This window comes from Hydra vulgaris, chromosome 04 (genome assembly GCF_038396675.1).
Source record: "Hydra vulgaris chromosome 04, alternate assembly HydraT2T_AEP".
NCBI lineage: Eukaryota > Metazoa > Cnidaria > Hydrozoa > Anthoathecata > Hydridae > Hydra > Hydra vulgaris.
Genome location: NC_088923.1, coordinates 31,398,473 through 31,423,490, shown reverse-complemented (window position 1 = coordinate 31,423,490; position 25,018 = coordinate 31,398,473). Strand labels below are relative to the sequence as shown.

General features: G+C 27.8%; 1 protein-coding gene across 1 annotated transcript; it reads right to left on the bottom strand.

Annotated features, from left to right (window-relative positions):
• Positions 1-4,663: 4,663 nt before the first annotated feature.
• On the bottom strand, positions 4,664-22,279 carry LOC136079753 (uncharacterized). The gene is made up of 5 exons (XM_065796061.1): positions 22,052-22,279; positions 14,411-14,454; positions 8,146-8,215; positions 5,877-5,932; positions 4,664-5,460 (listed from the first exon to the last, which is right to left on the bottom strand). Exons 1-5 carry the CDS (start codon positions 22,233-22,235, stop codon positions 4,714-4,716), a joined length of 1,101 nt encoding a protein of 366 aa, XP_065652133.1. The 5' UTR covers positions 22,236-22,279; the 3' UTR covers positions 4,664-4,713.
• Between the last annotated feature and the right edge of the window lie 2,739 nt (positions 22,280-25,018).

Here is a 25,018-nt window from a genome sequence, read left to right as displayed (position 1 = left end):
TTTATATAACATATTATCTATATATTATAGAGTCCACTAGAATCGTATTCTGATTATAATTTATCAAATTAAATTATAATTTATCAAATTAAAAACGAATTAGTAAACAACGAGGAAATAAAAAAATGCGGAGGATTCGGTGTTTACGTACTTGAAAAGTATTCATTTATACAAAAATAAACAACAATGTAAGTAATAATGATAAAAGTCTTTTTATTGAAATAATTAATTAAAAAAATTAAAGCATTATTATTAAATGTGTGTACCGAACACCTTGTGGTAAACACAAATCCAGAACTTGACCCAAATCAGGTCTGGTTCAGTATTATAACGATCATCTTGCTACTGGTATCATGTAACCCAGTATTAACTTATCCAGGTTCTGCTTTCTGTAGGGTTTGTTTTTTCAGACAAAGACTAGTAGAAATGAACTCCGACTTAAAATTTCCCTGCCTTGAGTTGAGTAAAAGCTAGAAAATGTATATAGCTAAAAATACTCATCTTAGATATATATTAACTGCATCCAGCTACCGCTAAGGTCTCCAAGACAAAGGCTTAAGGAGTTGGCGGAATACTTCTGTTGACCAGCTTCGCACCTTTTTTTCATCTATTAGACGTATATGAATCTCCTTATAGAGGTACAGCTCTAAAACTTAGTTAAATGGTTCCATGATTGGCTGGTAGTAATTTGTATTTAATTTTTTTATTTATTTTTCTTTTGGGTGCGCGAAATATGCCTAGAGCTTGCTTCGAACCCTGGATCTCTTACTTCTAAAGCAAGTTGTTCATGGATGGTGTCCTTTTAATGCTTTTAATGTACATTTTTTTATGTACAACTTTAATTTAATTAGCAGAACTAAGTCTACCACATAATTCGTTGTTTGGGATGCCGTGCTCTATATTTGAATAAATCAAGTTCTTTTTAAACTCAAACCATCTCCGAAGTAACCAAAAATATTAAACATAAAAAACCAATTCCACAACCTTATGGTTTCAATATATTTTTAACAATTATTGTTAAAAACATATTGAAACCGTTATCGAAGTAACTTTCTATCAGTTGAATCTTACCTCGTTCAAAATTAACCAGAATTGCTTGCTCTTTGTGATAGTAATTTAAATTTAGTTGCTTCTTCTTAAGATCTCATTATAGATGGCGACACCTTTTAATTCGCAAAGACTACAATAGTCACATACTTGGATTGGGCGTATACTTACCCATCAGTTCACTTATTTGTCAAGATATTAGGTTTGAATCCTCTGACCGTTCTTTTATTTGTTTCCTTTTAGCATCTCTTTATTCAATGATCTTTTACTTTGATCTTTGATTGTTCTCGTTCTTCTCAATACTGTATTCTTTTAGATGTAATTTCTGATCAAATTGAACATACCATTTCTTTTATTTCTGTTCCAATATTTTTATCATTTGTGAATGCTTATCATACTTGGCTCTGACACTGACCTTCATGACACTAAAGCCTATAACTTCTGTATTTCACAATCTTTTACTCAGATACTTAACTTTATGATTCATTTTCCAGACAACCCAAATTGTTTACTTCTTAATTTATATCTGGTCTCTGATCTTAGCTTGTGTTTAGCTTCTGCTTTGTTCAGCATTCTACGTAACCTGCCTGGCGCCAGCATTCTGTTCAGCATTTTGTTCTGTGCAGCATTTTGTTCTGTCCAGCATTTTGTTCTGTGCAGCATTTTGTTCTGTCCAGCATTTTGTTCTGTCCAGCATTTTGTTCTGTCCGGCATTTTGTTCAGCATTCTGCGTAACCAGCCTGGAGCCAGGCTGGAATGAAAGCTTTTACTCCTTCTTGTCAGTTCGAAGTTAAACCTCATTCTACTATTTGGTTTCACCTTCTTGTGCAGCTGCTATATCTAATATAAGAGGGGGCAAAAAAAAAAAAAGTATCAGCAGTAACAGGTACGTTAAAAAATAAACAGTTAACTCTGAAAGAGACAACTGAAAGAAAAATGTGTTGGGACACTAACAATTTGAAATCAATAAAGTGTCATTACTTAATTATAGAAATGATTGCCTTAGACAATGAGTCATTATTACTTGTTGAACGAGTTGGCTTTATCAAACTTATGGAAAAAGGCAGTATTGTAATACTAAATACCTACACCAACATGACTGAGAAAATTATCCCCGATATATTTAATAGAATTTGCACTAAAATTAAGAACAACAATTAATACCAGACGTAAAGCACACGCTGGAATTCAACATACTGTTTATTGGAGCGATTATTAGAGCAAAAGAGAGCAGTCTCGTTGTACATAACTGATCATGATTCTTTAAACAACTTAACACCTGCTCAATGGGAGTTAATCGAACAATGTATATAATTTATCAAACCTTTTGAAAATGCAAAAAGAAATTATAAAAATAACCAGCTCGGGTATTTCTCGCATTTCTAAGGTAATTCCACATGTTGTCAAGTTGTTAAAATACCTGGGAAAGAAAAAGAAAGCACATAGAACACCGAATTTATCAACAATGAGAACTTTTCTTCACAAGCACTTCAAAACTAATTTCTTGGGAAAAAACACAAAGAGCAAAACAAAAAATTATTTTAGAAGCTCCGAAGAAATGTTTTAAAGCGTCTAGTAGCACCGATAATGACTTATCTCCACTTTAAAAGAAAAAAAAATGTCAATGAAAATTATAAAACAATTGAGATACACAATAGTTTCTGGAATTGATTTGAAGAAGTTGCTAAATAAAGCACGCACACAGATGATTTATTCATAAAAACTGTTCGCCTAGATTGGAAAACCCTTACAAGTGCTGGTGAGCAAATGCAAAACAATATCTAAGCCTAGCAGAATTTGTTAAGATTTATTTATTCTCTTCAAGTAGTAGTGTGTATAGTAAGCTATTTTCGGAAGCAGGTATAATTTACGAGGAAAAGCGCAACAAATATCAAATTATGCATATAATTAATTATGATAAATAAAAACAAATTTTATTCGTCATAATTTACCACTGATAGATTTCAAATAGTATAAAATGTTGCTGAATACACCGAATACCGAATAGTTGTCGAATATTCGTAGCATCTCTGCTTTTTTTTTTAAAAAAAAGTTTTTTCTTTAGAGTTGTCAATTATGGCTTGCATCAGGGGCTGGTTTTGTCATTCGCCAAGGAGGGGGCTAAAACGGTCTTAAAAAAAAGTCCACATATTGTTATTTATAAGTAACTTTCACTTTTAGTTTTTTGTACATTAGTGTAATAATCAAGTTCATATATGTATAACTACGTATAATAGTCAATTTCATTCGTCACTATATTAGAATAATTCTGTATAGTAGTCAACTTACAAAAGAATATTTCTAAAAAAAAGGCCCGAGGGGAGGGGGAACCCCCTCCCCCCAAAAAAACCCGCCACTGATTTGTAAGAATATAATTATTTAGTATAGTATTTTGACTGTTTGTGATATTTGAAACAATTCAGGTCCGATTTATAAAGTTCATTTTACTTACGAAAACTTGATAAACTTTTTTATTTTTTTGTATTTCAAAAAAATTCTGTTTAAAGATTATATGTTTAAAATTATAGCAATATTTTTTTTTCTGTTTTTTTAGTATTAAATCAAAAATCTTAAGTTTTAATTTAAAGTTTGGCTTTACTTTTAGTTTAATAGCTTGTATGTATCTTATAATCTTATGAAGTTATACAGTTACTTGTGAAATATTTCAAAATGTATGCGGTAGAGGTAGAGCGCTCGCCTCATTAGCGAGAAGTTCCGAGTTTGATTCCCACCACGTTCCTGGTAGTACTGCGCTTAACATGTTTCTCTGCGCGGCAACCTTGTTCGTTAAGGTTCATGTTTTGGAGTTAAAGAATTGAGAGAGCGTTGTAACCACAACTAAAGCAGCCTCGACTGTAATGGCCTCTCGGCTGTATGATGTTTATTTAGGGAGGTGAATTGAAATAAAAAAAATGAAATTTGTTGTGAAAATGCAGTTTGTATTTTTCTGCTTATTTTGAAACATTTCTTTAAGATTTCAACATTCTTATAATAAAACTAGAGATAAGAATCAAGAACTGAGTGATGTTATAGCTGATATTTAAAATTAGTTAAGTAATTATACATTTATACCCGCATTGTTTGTTTTTGATAAATGATTAGCATCTTTTCAACATAAAACTAAATCATATCGTAAAAGAATATCGTAAATCATATCGCAAAAGAATATCGTAAATCATATCGCAAAAGAATATCGTAAATCATATCGTAAATCATATCGTAAAAGAATATCGTAAATCATATCGTAAAAGAATATCGTAAATCATATCGTAAAAGAAGTTTAGAAATATGTAGATCACTAGAGCGAATAAGATGGAGTCACTCAGTTATAAATCTGGAGCCAGAGCAGGAGTTTAAATTACCCTCTTTTTTTTCTTCAAGCTCCCAGAATAAAACAAGGAAAAATCTCTTTTAGAATTATTTTAGTACTCATTTCCAAAAAGTATAAGATATTTATAATAAATTTTATGTTTCAAGTTACTTTGAGAATATTAAAACTATTATTAAACAGGTACTTAAACAACTAAATAAATTTGGTCTACAAATATAAAAATATCGTATTAATTTTTTTTTAATTTAGAAATTACTTGAAAAAAAAAAAAAAAATGCCGTAGCATTATATATTATAATTACTTGTAAAAAGTTTCATTATATAACAAAAAGTATTTAATTACAATGTTCAAAATTAGTCAAGCTTTCAGGTTTTAATAAAATCACAACATTTCCGATTCGAGACCACAACGCCGAAGCTTTGTTTTTATCAGGACCCCAGATCTCATTAACAAAATACTTCATAATTTTCTCCTCTTCTTTTAATCTGTTATAATTTATATTGTTTTCAGGAAAAGAAAACGGCATCTCAGCTGTCATAATTATAGTAGATTGCGGAAAACTTATTACTGTACTATCAACGTATTCATCAGCATAGCTCATGAATATGCTTGCTGTATCATATGTCATCTGTTCAATATTTGTCACAACTACATACTTCTGAAAAGAATTTAAACTTTCCTGAATCTGTTTATCTAAACTTTCTTTGTTGGCTCCTTCAGAAGTTAAAGTATCATAGCTTTTATTTGTAAAAGCCAATCCCAATTCTTTTAAAAAGCATTTCATTGTTAAACTTGTTCCATTATAACCAGCTATTAGCATTGTAAATGGCTTTAGACTGCTTGTATCATATTTAAACACCCTTTCTAGGTGTTTATATCCAAGCTTATTTATCTTTTGCCAAGACATATCCTCTTGATTTAAAAATGTTTTAGTCATGTCATTTATCTTGAGTTGAAACACTTTAGGAGTTACATAATAATGATCTAATGGAAAAGTTTTTTGATTCTGAGAATCTCTCATGACAAAGGCAACTGGTACGGCTACAAGGGCAATTAACGCAAAATAAAAAAAAAAAGGTTTCTAAAAAAAAAAAAAAAGAAAGTTATTAAAAATGAAAATACTATAATATATTATATAAAACTATTATATAAAAGATATAATGCAAAAAAATTGAATAAAATAAATAAATAAATATAAGAAAGTGAGAGCAAAAATGGATAAAAAGGCAAATACTAAAAATTAAAAGTCTAAAAATTACTATATTTATACTCAAAAATAAATAAAAAGACTAAATACTAAAAATTAAAATCATGCAAAATGTAATAGTAGATTCCTAAAAAAAAAAAAAAAAAATCAGAATTTTTTTCATTACTGCAATTCCGAAATTATTAAAAAAAATTATGCAAAGAAACTGCAAAACAGTAAAATAAAAGAAAGTGAACAAAAAGAGATTTTATAGTTTATTGTCGATGAAATAAGAAAAAAAAATTAGTTACTTTAGAATTTGGTGGAACATTTCTGCAAACATTATTATTCTTCTCAAAACTGTAACCTGAAAAAAAAAAAACTATTGATGAGCCTAAAACTTAGGGACAATGAGAACTCAGTTCACAATCGACTCACCGATAGTTACACATAAATATTTTAATGGAAAAATTTTGACAAATTTTTTGACGATTCTTTTTATAGAGCAAGCAACTACTATTAAGTTGCAAACAATCATTATTAAGTTGCAAGCAACCATTATTAAATTGCAAGCAACCATTATTAAGTTGCAAGCAACCACTATTAGGTTGCAAGCAACTACTATTAAGTTGCAAACAACTACTATTAAGTTGGGAGTTACTAAAAAAAAAAGTAGAGATAAAGAGGAAGGAAACGGTTAAAAAAAGACTTAAAAAGTTGCTGGTTGTACGAGTCAGCAAAACACAAAGATGGGAGAGAGTTCTAAAGGGTTGAAGTGCGGGAAAACTAGACGAATAAAAGTTTTTAGAACATGCAGGGACAGATATAGTAAAAGGATGTGCCTTTACTGAATGATAAATCAAATGAGAATGAGTTTTAGTTGATGGAACTTGGCAAATAAAGCGGGTCCATCTATGTTTAAAATTTTTGGACCTTGTCTAAAAGAGGAGCATCATTAGAAGAACCAAATATCCATGACAACAGCATTCCATATAAGGATGAGTATAGATATTAGTACTTATACTAATCTCTGTATGTACAGGAATTATTAGTAGAAGTAGAGAATGGAATCAGGAAAAAGATAAGACAACTTTAGCAGATGCTAACTTTGCAATCAATTGTTTATATGGTTTCCATGGTTTGCATGAGAGATCAGTAGTGAATGATTCCAAGAAGGAATAAAAAGAGAACTCAATGTAAGAGTTGCCATTTATTAATATAGGAATATCAACAGTATTCTGATAGTTGTTTGCAGTAAACAACTGAGTTTTGTTGGAATTAAAATTTACAAGCCACTGCAAGCCCCAATCTGTTACAGAAGTGAAATCAGATTCAAGATTGGTTGTCTATTCTAAACGATTAAAGAGAGAAGATTTTTTGTCATGAAAGGAGTATATAGTTGAGTTATCTAAAAATAGAGCCACTTTAGATGTAAAATTGTCAGGATAATCATTAATGTTTGAAAGAAACAAAATAGGTTAGAGTCTTGAGGTATCCCAGAGGTTACTGGAAATAAAAAAGAGTGTTGGCTTTTGAGGATGACTTTAATTTTGCAAAATAGAAAGAAACGATGTGATAATCTCAAAAACTTTCTCTTATACACCATATGAAAAAAGCTTATGGAGAAGACTAGCATGCCAAACTTTATCAAAAGCTTTAGATATGTCAAGAGCAATAGCCTTTGACTCGCTGCCTCCATCTAATGCACCATAGAATTTTTTAGTCACAGCAGTTAGCAAGTCAGCCATAGAACAAAAAGATCAAAAGCTGTATTGATTATCTGACGGTTAGTTATCTGACTTGATAGTTATTTGATGGGGTGTTAGAAATTTATTGATCAAAGACTCAAAGACCATGTTACAATAAAGACAAGACTAATCAGGCAATAGTTGGAGGGGTCAAAATGTTCAGAGTTTTTTAAAATTGGAATTTAAAATAATATTGGTGAAAATTCAGCTTGGGAACTGGAGCTAATAAAAATGAAAGATCAAGCATGACATCATGGTGTCAACAATTCAATTTTGGAAATTTTTTTCAAGCTAGAATCAAAATATCCAAACTTTAAAAAATGCTGTTTGCTCATTTCAAATTTTGGTACAGCATATTGTTGTAAATACTCCACAATTTTGTGAATTACCATTAACAGCAGACCAATGACCAACATTTGACAGAATTGTTGGTAACAACTTAAACAAATTATACACGAAATATTAAATTTTTGATCAAAAAGTTTTGTAAATTATTGCATTTTTATTATTGAAATAATTGTTCAATTATTTTTTTTTTCTTTATCATAGCTGTATTTTCTGTTATATGAATATCCCATCAAATTAATCAAATAAAATTTGAATTTTGAATTTGTGCACTTAGATAATAAATTTGAATAGTGTGGCTTTAAAATAATAAAATACTGATAAAATAAGCTCCTCATGTTAATAGTGTAAGTGTTTACGTTTGAAATTTGATAGTGTAAATGTTCTTATAAATGTTTGATGGGTAAAAAGCTTTTTTCTTTACATTTTTAATTTTTGGAGAAAATAAAAATTTTTGGAATGGTAACATAAATTTTAGTTTTAATACCTGGATTAACTGATTGATGCTTGAAAGAAATTGATTGGTCAATTTCACTTTGTGCGCCTTCCACTTTTTCCTAAAAGACATTTACAAAATGCAAGTCAAGTTTTTTTTTAGTTGCAAAAAATTCTAGGTTTAATTGAAAAAAAAATTATAAAAAAAATCAATTTCATTTTTAGGTTGGACCACTCTCATAATGGGTGTTCCCTAGGGTGTCCCAAAAAACAACATTTTGAAAAATATATGCAGAGACCCCTTTAATGTGTTCTATCTAATACAAAAACACTAGATTTAAAATTTTTTTGAATAAAAAATATTTTAAGGGGTCCCTCAAGTCCATCGAATATTTAATGGGTCCCTAATATTTTCAAAATAAAAAAATTTCAAAAATAATATAGATTTCAAATATAGAATTGTTATTTTTAGTTTTATTACATGAAAAATTACGTTTTTTAACAAAATAACAAAAAAATGCATTTTTTATATATTTTTATGACAATTTTGATAAATAAGTTAAAACTTTTCCAAATTAAATATTATTTTTGAAATTTTTATATAATTTTGCTTCATTTGAGTACCAGGTTGACATACTTTTAAAAAACTTTTTTTTTGAAAATATTAGGGACTCATTAAATATTTGAGGGTCTTGAGGGACCCCTTAAAATATTTTTTATTCAAAAAATTTAAATCTAGTTTTTTGTATTAGATAAAACACATTAAGGGGGTCTCTGCAAATATTTTTCAAAAATGTTGTTTTCTGGGACACCCTAGTGTTCCCTTAAAAATGGAACTACAGTAAAACATTAAAAAAATATTTTTTTTTTGAAAAAAATCAAATTAAGATTATTTTGCTGGACTAATGTACATTTAATATTGTTAATAAATTATTTTCTGGTAATCCTTTGAGACAAACTGCATTCAATCTTCTTTTAGTCAAGCTTGCAAACAGCTGTACTACCTTTGGAGTGATTTCTTTTAAACAATACTTAATTCTACCAAATAATTTTTGAACATTTTTGGCTTCCCTTGTAGACTAAACCTTTCAAATAATCCCAAAAATCTTCAATTGGACTTATCACAGTTGGCAATTGGCAGGATTTTTTTTCTTAAGAACATAATTGATACTTTCACTGTCCAGCAAAGCAATGACATTTTTGGCATAACAAGCCGAAGCTTATTATGCCAAAAGCCAGGCCAAAAAACATAAATGTCACCAGGATATTATTCTACGTATGAACGGAATCAAAATATTTTCAATATACTCTTTTTTGTATGTATTTTTGTTAACAGAAGAGCCAGATTTTAGATCTAGTCATACTTTACTTGATTTTAGATCTAGTCATACTTTTGGGACTAATTGCAAACCATACCAATACTTTGCTATCAAGCTTAGTTTTTCCTTTGTACTTGAGGCCTGGAGAAGCAATTTTAGGGTCACTGAAGTAATACCCATCATTCCCAACAACTGTGGAGTTTGACTAAGTAAAATAAGGTTTGTCGCCTCAAATAAAAATTTTGGTAAAAAACTTTTTATACAAGCATCTGCAATTAGAGCGAGTGACAGCTCTTTGCTGCTCAGACTGTTTTGCTATTAATTCCCAGTGACAATATTTATGTTTTTCTATGTTTCTAACAATTTTGAAGCGTGCGATCGAAATTTTGATCTTTTAGACTCCTTTGGTTGCTTTGGGATTATTGTCAAAAAATTTTTTAGCTCCTAATGGTTGCTTTGGGATTATTGTCAAAAAATTTTTAGCTCCTAATGGTTGCTTTGGGATTATTGTCAAAATATTTTTTAGCTCCTAATGGTTGCTTTGGGATTATTGTCAAAATATTTTTTAGCTCCTAATGGTTGCTTTGGGATTATTGTCAAAATATTTTTTAGCTCCTAATGGTTGCTTTGGGATTATTGTCAAAATATTTTTTAGCTCCTAATGGTTGCTTTGGGATTATTGTCAAAATAAGCAGCGAGCTAGATGACTTTACTTTTTTTGTGCCATTATTTTTCAAAATTTTTTTATTTTTTGCACTCAGTCCACATTTATATCTTTTATTTATACGATATAGAGTAGACTTTAAAATGATTTTAAGTAAACAGTTTTCCTTTTGTAATGTTAATTTTGTAGAACTTGTACACACGTTTTCTTGCACCTACTTTTTTTGAGCTCATTTTTATAACTGAAGAAAAACTGTTTTTGAATATTATCTTTTTTTTTTTTGTAATTTTAGTTGTGGTTGCAACCCTCTCTCAACTCCGAAACACGAACCTGACGAACAAGGCCACTGCACAGAGAAACAAGTTAAGCACGGTACTACCAGCAGGCAGTCAAGCAACAACTTTATAAAAAAATGGAAAAAAGTGATGGTATTTTGAGGGGGAAAATGTCAAAAAATGACAAAAATTTACAAATTTCATTAAAAAATGAAAAGTTTAACAACTATTTTTTAAAACAAAATAAATCAGAAGTTGTCAAAAATGTCTAAAATAATATAAAATAAATTAACAGAGAAAGAAAACACCACTTGCAACACCAAATAAGATTCAAAATAAACAAGTAGTTCACAACAACTTTTTTTTACAATACTAATTTGGTTTTTTGAAACGATTAATTAAACTATCCATTTTACTTTTTCATTTTAAACCAAAATTTTTTGTTCATTTCTATGTGTTGTAGCATTTTCAAGATTTTTTTTTTGTACTGTTGACCATTTCAAGGGCAATTATTATACCTATCATGTCTTCTTTATTAATGGCACTTTGCATAGACTTGGTCGCTTAATCTAGCATTCTCTGAGCAAGTTGAAACTCTAGATCTGCATTTTTCTTGTCATTTTCAAGATTTTTTTCCCTTTGATCTAGGTTGTTTTTTTTTAAACTTTTTCAAGCATTTCTTTGTGTTGTTTTTCTTTATCAATAGGTTCTTGCTTATGAACATCATTTATCCTTTTTTCTAATTCTTCCTCAGCTTTTCTTTTTTTATATATTTTGTGAGCAATTTGCACCGATTGAACAACGCCTTTAGAGAGAGTACTAACATTATATGCTTGATTGCAACTTCTTGTGTATTCCTTTGATATTCTCAGAGCCATTAATGTTTCATCATTTAGTTTTACTCGCTCTAAAGTTAATGTATTTTTATTATCTGATAAACTACGCTCTGCACTAGCTGTTAATTCTGTCATTAGTTAATCAGCTCTTAACAACTTTACTGAGATATAGATACTTAGTTTTTCCATATTCCTTGTCACTTTTAAAAACTTTAGTCTAGTAATAGCCAACTTTTTTGTTTTTTTTGTATCAGAATCTGAATACCAGTCTTTTAAGATATTAGCTGCTTGATACAATTTCCATTCATCTTTCATAAATGATAGCAATACAAAAATGAAGATAAAATTATTATGAAAAAATATTTAAATCTAAAGAAAAACAAAATTAACTAACAATATTAGAAAATATTAAGAAAGTATAATATTCATAAACAGAATATGTATTAAATACAAATTAACTATTAAAGTACATTTTAAAAAACAAAACTGAAGTTAAATATAAATTAAATATGAAGCATTTTTTTGACATCTTTAGCTGTTGCTCTGCCAAAGAGCAGCGATGTTAAATATTTTGTAACAGCTTCATTCTTTTCGTCAGACCAAAAACAACATAGAAGATTATTTGTTTTGTTTGCTGTGCTGTAGTTGTTTCATCAAATATTTAAGTAAAAAACCACTCTGACTTATTGATATAACAGAGGCGTGTATCCAACAAAGGTCCAAGACCATCTTGAAATATATATAAAGCTTTTTGTTTACTCATACTGAAACCTTGACTTACAATACTATCTGGAAACATTCTTTGAAATAATAATGATGTATTATCACAATGTCTTAAAGCAAGATTGTTTTCAGCTACTTAAAACAACTTCATAGCCTCTGCAGCTGAAATTTTATCACTCCAATCGTACTACTTTCTCTCCCAATAGAGTTTTTATTTAAAACTTCATATAAAGCCCATAGTTTAATTTTACTTGATTTTTATCAAGCTTTTCCAGCCAAACCTCATTTCATTTAACCATTATAGATTTGACCTATCTATTGATTAATATAGACCCATCTATTAGTCAATACACTTGAAATTAAAAATAGATACTAGTAACTTTACAGATACTGAAAACTTTATTTAAAATTTAGTTCTCAATTTAGTTTATCAACCAATTCAAAAAATTACAATATTTAAATAAAACTTAATAAAAATTATTGTAAGAGAATATTTAATGTAAAATTTATTTAAATAATCAAAGATAACTCAAATTACAAAAAATAAACTTAATGTAAAATAAACCTTAATCAATCCAATACTTAAAAAAAAAACCTTAACTCAATCAAATACTTTAAAAAAAAAAATTTAATAGAAAAAATAAAAATAAAAAAATGAAAAAAACTCACAAAAAAAAAAAGGAAAAAAACTAAATTAATAAAAAAGACCCGGAAGAAAATTAAAAAAATGACAACTTGACAGCCTGTACCAGGGACGTGGCGGGGATCGAACTTGGAACCTTTCTTATAAGGCGAGTGCTCTACCACTACATCACTACTGAATTTGCATAAATGCTTATAACCATACAAAATAAATACTTAATAAAAAATATCTATACAATATATATTTATATATCGTATAGAGATTACTATACTATATGAATATATATTTTTTGAAAACCATTTACTTTAGTTTATTTCTTATTTATTGTATAATACGCAGTTTAGTCTACCTTGCAGAGTTTACCATACCCTTAAGATTTTTACATAGAGTAGATAATAGTATTATTTACAAAGTAAAGTCGAAGCCAAAGAACTCACTACAGTTAAATTTTACATGGACAAACACTTTGATTATAAGGGTGTGAATTAAGCTTAGAATGACTACTTTATTGGTAAAAAAAGAGTTTTGAAATTGTTATTATTTATTTTTAGATTTCAATCACCTTAAACTTTATTTCCCTTTATCTTACAAGCAGATTTATCAGAACACTTAATAGTTTTATATTTCAGCAACACATAGACTCTATTTTATAATTGTGCAGTTGCTTAAAAGAGATTCATTTTTGTGAAAAGCCTAAATGATATAAAAAAAAAATCAGAAACTTCAAAAATTTATGATTTTTTTCCAATCATTCTACTAAGTCATTTTGCGTTTTTTTTAAATTAAAATTGTAAATATAGAGATCACATTATTCTCTATGCAAATATAATTTACTAGCTGACTGAACCTGTAAGAATACAGGCCTTTGTAAGTCTATTCCGACTATTTTTATACTTTTTATTATTATGATTATTATTATTAACATCAATTGAATTTTGTAAAAATCTTTAAAAAAAATTTTCTAAACCTGAACCATATAATGCTATTCTCCAGACCTGAACCATATAATACTATTATCATATAACACATTATCATGTAAAACTTATATTTATTATACTATAATATGAGTTTGCAAAAATTTAGGTATATAAATAACAATGTTTGTTAAAATTCTTATAATTCATCTCTTGATGTAATGCTTGCAATATTCCTGTAATCCCAAAGCAACAAGTTAATCTATTGTTAGACATCCCATTCACTCCTGTTTCCATAGGTACAGCTATCTTTTACTTGAACTCTACTTTAGCATATTAAATTTGTTTTAAAAAAAGAATAAAAGGACTTCAAAATATGTAAAGATTTTTTCGATTCTCAGGGGTACAACAAGTTGGTGTCCCAACTAAAATATCAACTTGTTGTACCCCTTGTTGGGGTACTAACAAGGGGTACAACAAGAGGTCTTGCTCTTCAACTATCTTCTTTAACATATTTTCAAAGTTTTAAAAAAAGCAGAATAAAAGGACTTTCAAGTAATTTTTTTGATTCTCAGGGGTAAGATTTCGATTCTCAGGGGTAACATTTTTTTGATTCTCAGGGGTAAGATTTCGATTCTCAGGGGTAACATTTTTTTGATTCTCAGGGGTAAGATTTCGATTCTCAGGGGTAACATTTTTTTGATTCTCAGGGGTAAGATACGACACTGGTTAGATAAGATACTAAGAGTATGATAATGAGGGTGACAAAATTAACAATAAAATTTACAGGTAAAAAGTAAGTTGATTATAATTATTGACTAATATGGTCATGACTATAAAAGTACATTTCCTAGTGATGTCTTTTTCATCAATTACTTTAAAAACCACAAATTAGTTCAAAATGTTTACTTAAAATAAATTTAATAAATGAAAAAAAAGTTACTTTTAAAACAGCTGGACGCCCTTTCCCAGAACTTAGTTTCATTTCTGAAATAAAGAGCAAAAAAATAAATAAATAAAAACTCAGAGTGCTTAAAACTAAACTATGTTTCAAATTTTATAAATATATCAAACTGTGTGCTAATGATTATTGTGCAGTAATGTAAAATTTCCTAACTTTAGAATATTTTTCACCAGAAAACATAAGCCTGCATATCTTGCATATCTGCATATCTTACATATGTAACTTTGGCAGTGTAAAATACCTTTTCTATTTATTATAACTCATTTAAGTAAGAAATTCAATTATAATTTATTTCATTATTTGTTTCAGATGTGGTAATTTCACCACATCTCGCAAGGTATGTGCTATTATTAGAACTTTTTTTAAACTGATACAATTTCAATTGGTATAATATACCACATTAAATATATATATACGAACACACACACATATACATGGTCATATAAAAGACTGCACAAAGTATATACTTTTCTTAAAAATATGTTCTTCTGTAAAAACCTCTGAAACTTATTTTATATTATGTAATTTCAACATAATTAGATAACTCCAAGTTTAAAACTGATAGAATTATTATTATATAATAAATTAATATAATAAATTAAAATTCTTTCACATTGATTGTGCAGAATTTATTATAATATAATTTAGTAGTACTTTTATATTTTTAAATAAATGCTAAAACAAATATTATATTCTACTTGATTATGATATAAACAAAAGAAAATGAAAACGAACAGTTTTTTCATATTGCCATAGTAAGTTTGTATTACAGTTACATTTACTAACTTGGAAATCGTTGTCCTCAGGTATAATAACCAATGCAATGAGTTAAACGATTAGCATGTTAAAAAGCAATATATTTGCAAAAATATTTATTATTTATTCTTTTTTTCTGTGTGGTTGTTAAGTTATTCTAATTTTTTTTTTTTTTGTGGTTGCTGGAAATTTTAAAATTTAAAGAATTTATATAAAATGAAAATTGCTATGTAATAAAGAAAAACTTCTCAGCACAATTCCATAAAAAGTTACATACGGTTTATTAAACAATTCTAAAAGTATTAAATTCATTTATTTTAAATTTTATTACAAAAGAAAAGGAAAAACTTTTAAATAATTAATCTTTTCTTCAGTAGAACTTTCATAATTGCCAACATTTTTATTCACAAAAAACAAAACAAACAAATTAACTTTATGATCAAAGTACAATACAAAAATTTAGAATTTAATAAATTTTTCAAATAAAAAAATATAAAAATATGCAAAACAACTTGAAATATTGGTAAAAAGCTACACTTATTTAAAATTTTTTTAAATAAGTTGAACTTTTTTCTGCTACATCTTATATTGCTTCACTTGTTTAAACAGCTTTAATACATCTTACATCTGCTACATCTTATATTGCTACACTTGTGTAAAATGAAATTAAAATGATAATCCAGAAGAGCAATATGACAGTGATGATAATAAACAGTCAGTGGATTTTAAACAGTGGATAACAACAGATAGAACTGAACTACTACAGGGTGGCCAGCTACAAGTAAATTTTAAACTCCAGGATATTTCCAGGATTTTTCAAGGAAATTTTGGATTATTCAAGGATATATTGATTTTCTCTCGACAATTAAACTGACCAGTAAATACAAAATATATTGTCTTAGAACAAAACAACTAAATATTTATATTTGAATACGCATATAAATCATACATACATACATATAATTGTTTGTGTGTTAAATATAAATCATATATACATACATATATTTATATAAATTTTGTTTAAACTCAAACTGATCCTTGTTTTCTTTCAATACTGCATTGTAGCGATTGTATGCTAGCTTACAACTTTTTAAAAGATCGCTGGGGAGCTCATACTGATGAACAACAATGTCATAAGAATTGATGTGATCATAAACTATTCTTTGAGAAATAAGAGATTTCTCTTGCAGATTTTCGACCAACAACTGTTTGTAGACACTGAATCCTCGTTCTATCCCAGATTGGCCATGAGATAACACAAAAATGATAGCACAGACTTTCCACAATGCTGAATACTTCAGAGTTTTGTGTAAATAGACAGCAAGAAATTTATCAACAGAATCAGTTAACTTGTTAAAAGACTCAAACTTTTCATTAAATTGAACACTTTCATCATATTGTTGTTTTGCATCATCTGCATCATTGGTTGAAAGCCATTTTAATGCACTTAATCTCTCAGCTAGAACCTTGAATTTAACAGCGGATATTTCCTTGTTTTGAACCATTTCATTTGGAGACAAAGATGAAGCATTCTTCACTAAAGAATATTTCAATGGGCATCTTTCTTGTAATTTTTGCAATAACATTATGATAATCTGCTTACATTCCATTATAAACTATAATTTCTCTTCTGGTTTACAACAAAGAGAACATAGCATCTGTTTTAGTGCTGTTCTGAATTCAATTTTGTTTACATAGAGGTGGTTGCTTGATTTACCTACTTCAATCTTAATTAAACTATATGCAGTTGCAGCTTCATTTAAAATGTTTGGTTTGAGAATCATTTTCATCAAACTTCGCAACATGCTTTCTAAACTGTTAGATAAAAATGCAACCATAGGTCTGTCTGTTTGAAATAGAACTAGAAATGCTTTCCATTCTCAAAAGTGCAAAATTGTGAAGATGATGATCTACCAGAACTTCATAGCTCTTATTTTTAGGACGTCTGCTTTTGCATAGTGGTTCCCAATACTTTATAATTTTAACCATGTTAAAATGCCATACAATAATGCCTCTAGAAGCCACACCTTCATCTTCGACCCAGCGAGTTCCACAGAAACTGAGAAACAATAAAATCCAAAAATGTAAATGATGAAATGCTCTTAACTTATATATAAATATAAAAGATAAGATAATTTATTATAATATTTTTTACTGTTCAAATATGTATACTTACGGCAAAGCAAGCAGATCAGTTTGGTAAACTCTAATATATTTATCAATTTTAGCTGGTGACTCTTTGAAAAGATTATACATTGCACGATATATTTTTTCTAACTCCCACTTTTGGGAATTTATTGCTGTCTGTAGGGCACCATGAACAATGTGCAACCTGCAACTGCCCATATTAACTATATCAGAATACCATTTTTCCTGTCTATGTTTATCTAACATTTTTAGAACCTCCCAATTAACATTAGGACCATTCATTGATACTTGAATTAGTTTTCCAAGATCAAACATCTCTGTTGCTTCAATAAGTTTGTCAAATAAATTCTGTGAATTAGGACATCTGAGGAATTTAGAATCAATATATCTAGCTTTTACAACACCAGAATATGAATCCCAGTATCTAACTCCACAGTCGATTTGTTCATTTTTAAAGATTAAATTCATACTCTCATCATATGACAAAACAAAGATGGTTGATGCTTTGACTTCAGATATAAGTTGCTCTCAATAGTATGGTGCTAAACCAAAATTTATGAGGTAGCCACATTTTGTTTTGCTTAATGTAAACTTTGATGCTATTGTACTATCAGAAAACATAGATTTGAATATTTCATTTAAATTTAAGCATGATCTTAAAGAAAAATGTGACATTACAATATTTAAGATCCATATTATTTCTGCCTTGGTAACCAGAGCTGGAGATTGAAGATCCTCTATAGTAGGTTGTGGCATTTTGTCATTTAAAACCTTGTTTGAATTGGGAAAATGTTCTTGTAAGTTAACAAAAGCTGCTTTATAGCCAGATATTTCTGCAGTAAAATCTAGGAATGAAATGTTTAAAAAAAATAAATTAATATCCGGTAAAGTGCACAGCTAATCAATTTGCTCCAAGCATTCCAAAATTCAAAAACATTTTAAAAAATAAAAAGTAAAAAATCAAATCAAATAACTAAAAAACTACCTGTAAAAAATATATCAGCTGCATTATGTGTCCTTGCATGCTCTTTATGCTTCTTACCAATTGCATGAGAATCCAAAACAGATACTCCCATGTTAGAAATATTAATATCTATTCGACACCAATTCTTTCTTTGACACTTTCTTTGAATTTGAAGAACAAAATTTTACCCAAGAAGAATACTTTTTATTGTACAGCCATTCTGTTTGGAAACAACAGTTCTTTGACTTGGGAATTATGTTAGTTATATTATATATTAATTTTTATATATATATTATTTGTAAATTTTACTTTCTAAATAATTAGTAGAATTAATAATACATATAGTGAAACTAATTAAAATATTTTGATCATTCCAGAAAATACATAAACAAACTAAAAATTTTGTAAAGAATGAAAACAAGAAAACGGAATATATAATATTCCATTTTCTTGTTTTCATATAAATAAATAATTCATATAAAACGGAATATATAACTCTATAAAAAAAAGTTCCAGGATTTCCAGGATTTTTTGTAAAAAGGGATGTTTTTCCAGGACTTTTCCAGGACCTATAAAATTCCAGGACTTTTCCAGGATTTCAAGGACCGCTCGCCACCCTATATTACCATTAACTAACTATTGCCTGTCATTACCTAACTACTATCCACCATTAAATGAACCTATGTAAAAAGCTTGATAAAATTAATTCTCATTCATTTATAGCAAAATCAAAATCTAGCAAATCTCAATAATCTCCAAGAAATAATTATCATTAATGAGGTAATTGTCCTGGCTGATTTTGCAGAAAATTACACTTTTGTATTAAAAGACAAGATACAAAGTTAGAGTCAGAGTTAAGATAGATAGTGAAATCAGAAACATCTTCCTTAGGGCAAGATAAGATGGTAGATTTCCTGTAGGCCCTGGTAGATTTTGAAGAGAACTTTTGTTGACAAGATACATGTCACCATTAGAGCAAGAACCAGTGTTCATCTTCATCCAATTGCCATATATTACATCTATTTTTTATCAGTGTATTTATTATTTTCTGCTGTTGAAGTAGAACAGTATAAAAACTGTTAACATTTTACAATTTACATCTCCAGCATACATATTTTCCTAGTTGATCAAAGTACTGGCCAAACTTAAATAATATTTGGTGGGTGCCAAGAATGAATGCTATTTCTCTTTTGGATGTCAATACCACATCTCGAGAGCAGATAAAAAACACTAAAAAAATTAGGTATTATAAATTATACTAAAATTTCAAAAAAAAAATTAAATAAAATAAATTTTAATAAAAAGACTCCAGAGGCAGCCCAAGTGGTCATTTTCAGAGGTAGGTCCAAAAGGCTCCAGAGCCATTACAGTTGAGGAGGGTACTCATTATTATTTTTTTAGTTTTATTTGGAACTCTTTTTCAAATCTAAACTACAAAACATGAACCTTGTTAAACAAGGCTGTTGTCCAGAGAAAAAGGTTGAGGCATAATATAAATTTAAACCTTGCTAAAACTATTTTTATACTCTACTTGGTTATGATGTAAATAAAAGAAAATGGAATCAAACAGTTTTTTTAAATGGGGATAGTAAGTTTGCATTACTAAAATTTAAATAAATTTAATAATAAGTATATAAGATAATAAGTGAAAGAAAATAAAGTATAACATCAGGGTGAAACCCATGGTAACCAAACCCATAGTAATGAAAAAATTATCTGGATCATTATAAAATCAAAAAATGGTATTCAGATATTTTGAATGAGAGTAATTTCTCTTCATCTATGAATTTAGAACCTTTGATGATGGTCAAGTACCAATCATTATTTATTTTCTTGGCAAATCTGGACAAAAAACAGGGTTTTCAGACTGCCTTTAAAAATGCTAAATGGATTTAGAAATTTAAACTTTGCACCAAAGTTAAAACCAAATCAATAGTTGCTTAATTATTAAAAAAGTAATTCTAAAATTACTTATTTTAAGAATATCTAATATATATATATGTGTGTGTATATATATATATATATATATATATATATATATATATATATATATATATATATATATATATATATATATATATATATATATATATATATATTAGCACACACATATATTTATGTATGTGAATATGAATGTATGTATGTGCTATAAGGACAAGGCTGACAACACCGGGGGGGGGGGGGGCCAATGCCTTCCACTTTTTTTCTAAAGGACCTTTTTTTAAAGATAATTCTAGATATAGAAGACTTTTTTTAAGAACTGACAATTGTGCCCCTCCCCCCCAACTTCGAAACCCGTGACATTGGCCCTGAAGGAAGCAACTGGGGTTAAAATATGACCGGGGCTTGGTTTAATAAAATATAGTCAGGGTCGGGTTTGTGACCGAGGCTGCATAAAAATTTATACATCCTCAAGTTTTTTTATTCAAAATTCATGTTATATTTTGTACATATGCATTTATAAACATTATTATGATCAACATGATTATCATAATCATCATTGCCACCATCATCAGGCTTTAGCCTTCCTTATTTATGCTGTATCTCTAATATAAACAATCTAGAGCACTTTCTTTCCTTAACTAAAGCTCATTCGTACAATATCTATGGCATTCTCTACAAGTTTTCTTACTTCTACCACTACCATTTAATCCTGAAGATGCTACCTCTCTACATGCTGATACCTAAATCACTTTAATCTTTAATTCCTATGTGCTAATATATATATATATATATATATATATATATATATATATATACATATATATATATATATATATAGATATATATATATAATTATATATATATATATATATACATATATATTTATACGTATATATATATATATAAATAGGCCTCAGCGTGTAAATGTTTTTAATTAGATTGGACTAACTGATAAATATAAAAATTTTACACTCTAAATTATTGCACAATAGTTCTTATTTTATGTAAAGAATTACATATTTTATATATTAATTACTTTAATATATTATTCACTTTTATTGTGGAGTTTTTAATTGTTGTAATAATTCTTAAAATGCCTGCATTCTATTACAATAAAAAAATATAAAACATTTTTTATAAACAGCAAAAACTTTTATAGCTCTTTGTCAAATTTTTTTACCAAATAAGTAATGTCTTGTAAGTTAAAGTAAAACTGTAATATAAGTATGGTAGTGTTGTTAATTAATGAATGAATAGTAGTGTGAAAACCCAAAGACAACATCTGTCTAAAGATTTTTTCATGGAGCAATAAATGGCGCATGTTATGTATATATTCTTGTAACATTAACATTACAAACCTATGCTTGTAACAACTACGAAACCAAATTTTGAATTTTATAAGCAACTTTTTAATGAATAAACAGATAGCTCGTGCAAAAGTCAAACGCATGGCTCACCATGTTTTTTTAGGAGAGCTTTTCTCCGCTCTCACACTCACTATATATATATATATATATATATATATATATATATATATATATATATATATATATATATATATATATATATATATATATATATATATATATATATATATATATATATATATATATATATATATATATATATATATATGTATATATATATATATATATATATATATATATATATATATATATATATATATATATATATATATATATATATATATATATATATATATATTATATATACCAGGAATGAGCTAAATAAAGTTATTGAGCTCACAACATAACTTAATTATAATACATTTTAAGTACAAGTCATACCTTTTAAAATTTGATACACTTTATTCAAATACTCCTTATTTTCGCATTCCAATAAAATATTGCTAACTATTTCTTCTCTGTCATCGTTTTCATTTTCAGAAGGTTCTAGACCTAATCTATCTAACAATACATTTAATTGATCATATTCTAAGTGTTTGAGTTTATCATATATGTTTTTATCCATGTTAACCTTAAAAAAAGAGGTTTTTACTATAACTAATAGTTTTAATATATATCATTATTATTGTTTTTCTTTATTATTATTATATTGTTTTTTGTTCTCTAATCAAAAGGAATTCGTTATTTAATAAAATTGATACAAAGTATATATTAATGCAATAAAAATCTACAAAGGTTAAAACTTTAGTAGATAATTTGCTATATTGAAAATATAGTCAATCATATAGCATGTATCATTTAGTACATAAACTTTAAGTATTAATAAGTATTAATACATATGTGACATATGTATCTTGAACTCCTGATTTAAACCTCTGTTCCTTCCTGGTCTCTGATTTAAATAAACAAGAAACAATCAAGTTTAATTTAATAAAATGATCTAAACAATTTATTGATATATTTGTTTCTTATTATTTTTATCCTTCTACAATCAAAAAGGAAGTTATATTTAAGATATTTTAAAAATTGAAACAGATGACTGTAAAATATGTGAAAATAAAAAGTTTGATGGTTATTCTTTATAATATATATCTGTATCTCCTTTATTATATCTGTTTCTCCTAGTTTCTGTATCTATGGATTTCTCCTAGCTTAAAACAGATTTGACTGTTTCATGTCTACAGAAGCTTGATATTTTGATTGACAGACCATATTTTGGTACTGCTACTCTTTATCGAATCCTATAAATAACATTACTATTATTAGAACATTAGAATCTAGAGTCATCATTTATAAATTTCTACCAATATTGGCTTTATTTTGCAATAAATTTTTACATGCCTACAAGTTTTAATTATTAGCATTGCTTTCATAACTTCATAGATATATGTTCAAAAATAAAATCAATCATAATGTAAACTGATGCTTTGATTATTGCTGGTGATTTTAACTGCTATAAATGGGTTTTTTTTAGAGTACAATTAGCAAATTTTTACATAAAGAATTTTACCTTTTTGAAAAATTGAAAATAAATAGGCTAAACTTGATATAAACTGTTTAAATAATGTCTTTACATATGTCAGTGATTATGGATTTATTGTTTCTTAGTTAGACCGCACTCTATGCAGTCTAATAATTGATAATTTAACAATATTATCAGTTTTAAAAGATGTTATTGCATCAAACTATAAACCATAAACATTTCTTGTTCAATAGCAAACTTCAAAGGGAGATAAAACAAGATGATACTTTCGAAAATATGAATCATTCTTGTTTTACTTCTAATTTAGCTCAAAGATATTGCAAACACCATATTAAACAAATTTAGTCTGATTTATGTGAAAAAAAATCTGCATATTGATAATAGTATATTGATGGATCACTTTCAAAAGTTGTAAAACCCGATTAACAATGAAAAATATTATCTCAACTTTATAAAGGTAATGAAATTTTCCACATTAGAAGACTCTGAGATTATTGTGAGTTAGGTCGACATATATACAGCAATGTAATCTCAAAAAATAGGAAAAGCAGCAGTACCTGATAACATTTGTATGGAGTCTTTCATATACAATGGTAGTAAACTGCATCTTCTAATTAGTATGTTATTTAATTTATGCATTTATGAATAACTTGATTTCAACAATTACAACCTGTTTATTAAATGTAATTTATGTGGCATCTTTCTAAATGTGCTTTCTGAGTTACTCTAATGACAGGGTTGGGGTCAAACCATATTTGTATTTTTATTTGGTAAAAATGGACTAAATCCGTATTCGCATTGTATTTGAGAAAAAAAAACTCTTAAATATTTGTATTTGATTGAAAAGTATTTTCAGTTCTATAAGCTAAGTTTACCAGTGTTTTTTTGAAAAACACCGAGAGATTCGTTGTTTTTTTCATTTTTAACACTAAAATAAATGAAAAACTTGATTTTAGGGGACTTTCATTAGAAGACTTGTCTTCACTCTTCTATAAAGTGTATAAAAATCTATTAAATAACTTATAATATATTTTGCAATGCGAATTGCTAAGTGAAATTAACCGTTTTTTTCCGTTTTCGCAGAATTTTCTTTTTTTTTTCTTAAAGTAACTTTTACGTTTTATTATTTACATTCGTTATTTACAATAACATAAAATTTAACAGACAAGAAACAAAAACAAAAACAAAAAACACTCAGATTCTTGCTTCTAGAGCATCCATTTTAAAATCAACACCGATTTCAAGATCATTTTTTCTAGTCCACGGTGTTCTTGAACCTCGTGAACAAGGAAGGATTAAATTTCTTAAAGAAAGCGAAATATCTCGATAACTTCGTTCTTACACACCTATCCAAAAACGGTCCCAACCTCAATTTTAAGGACCAAAAAAACGACCGATGGGGCATTAATCTGCAAGGTCTCAGGTATCACCAGATGTAAAAATTAAAATCTAATCTCTATAGCCAAAGGAGAAAAACAAATTTAAAGTTTTATAGCATTTTGCGCTACTGATCTCACTTGGAGCCCCGTTGTAAATCTATATATTTGTTTTCATATTTGGGTTATGGAGTTCTTAAGAAATATCAAAAACTTTTTACATATATGTGTTGGCTATAACCTGACAAAAAATCAGCTCTTTAACACTTGTGGTTTGTGTACAGGGACCTAAAGTATAGGGTATGGCACTAAAAGTCTCTTTAAAAAGAGACAACGGATGCTTTACGTTTTTGTTCTAACCTTCTATCGACTATGGAAGTTTCAAAATTTAATAGAATGAAGCCTTGGCATGTATCTTTCAGGCAAAAAAAAAATAGAAGCAAGTTATCTTTGATCTGTGAAGAGATATAGCTCTAAAATTAGGAAAAA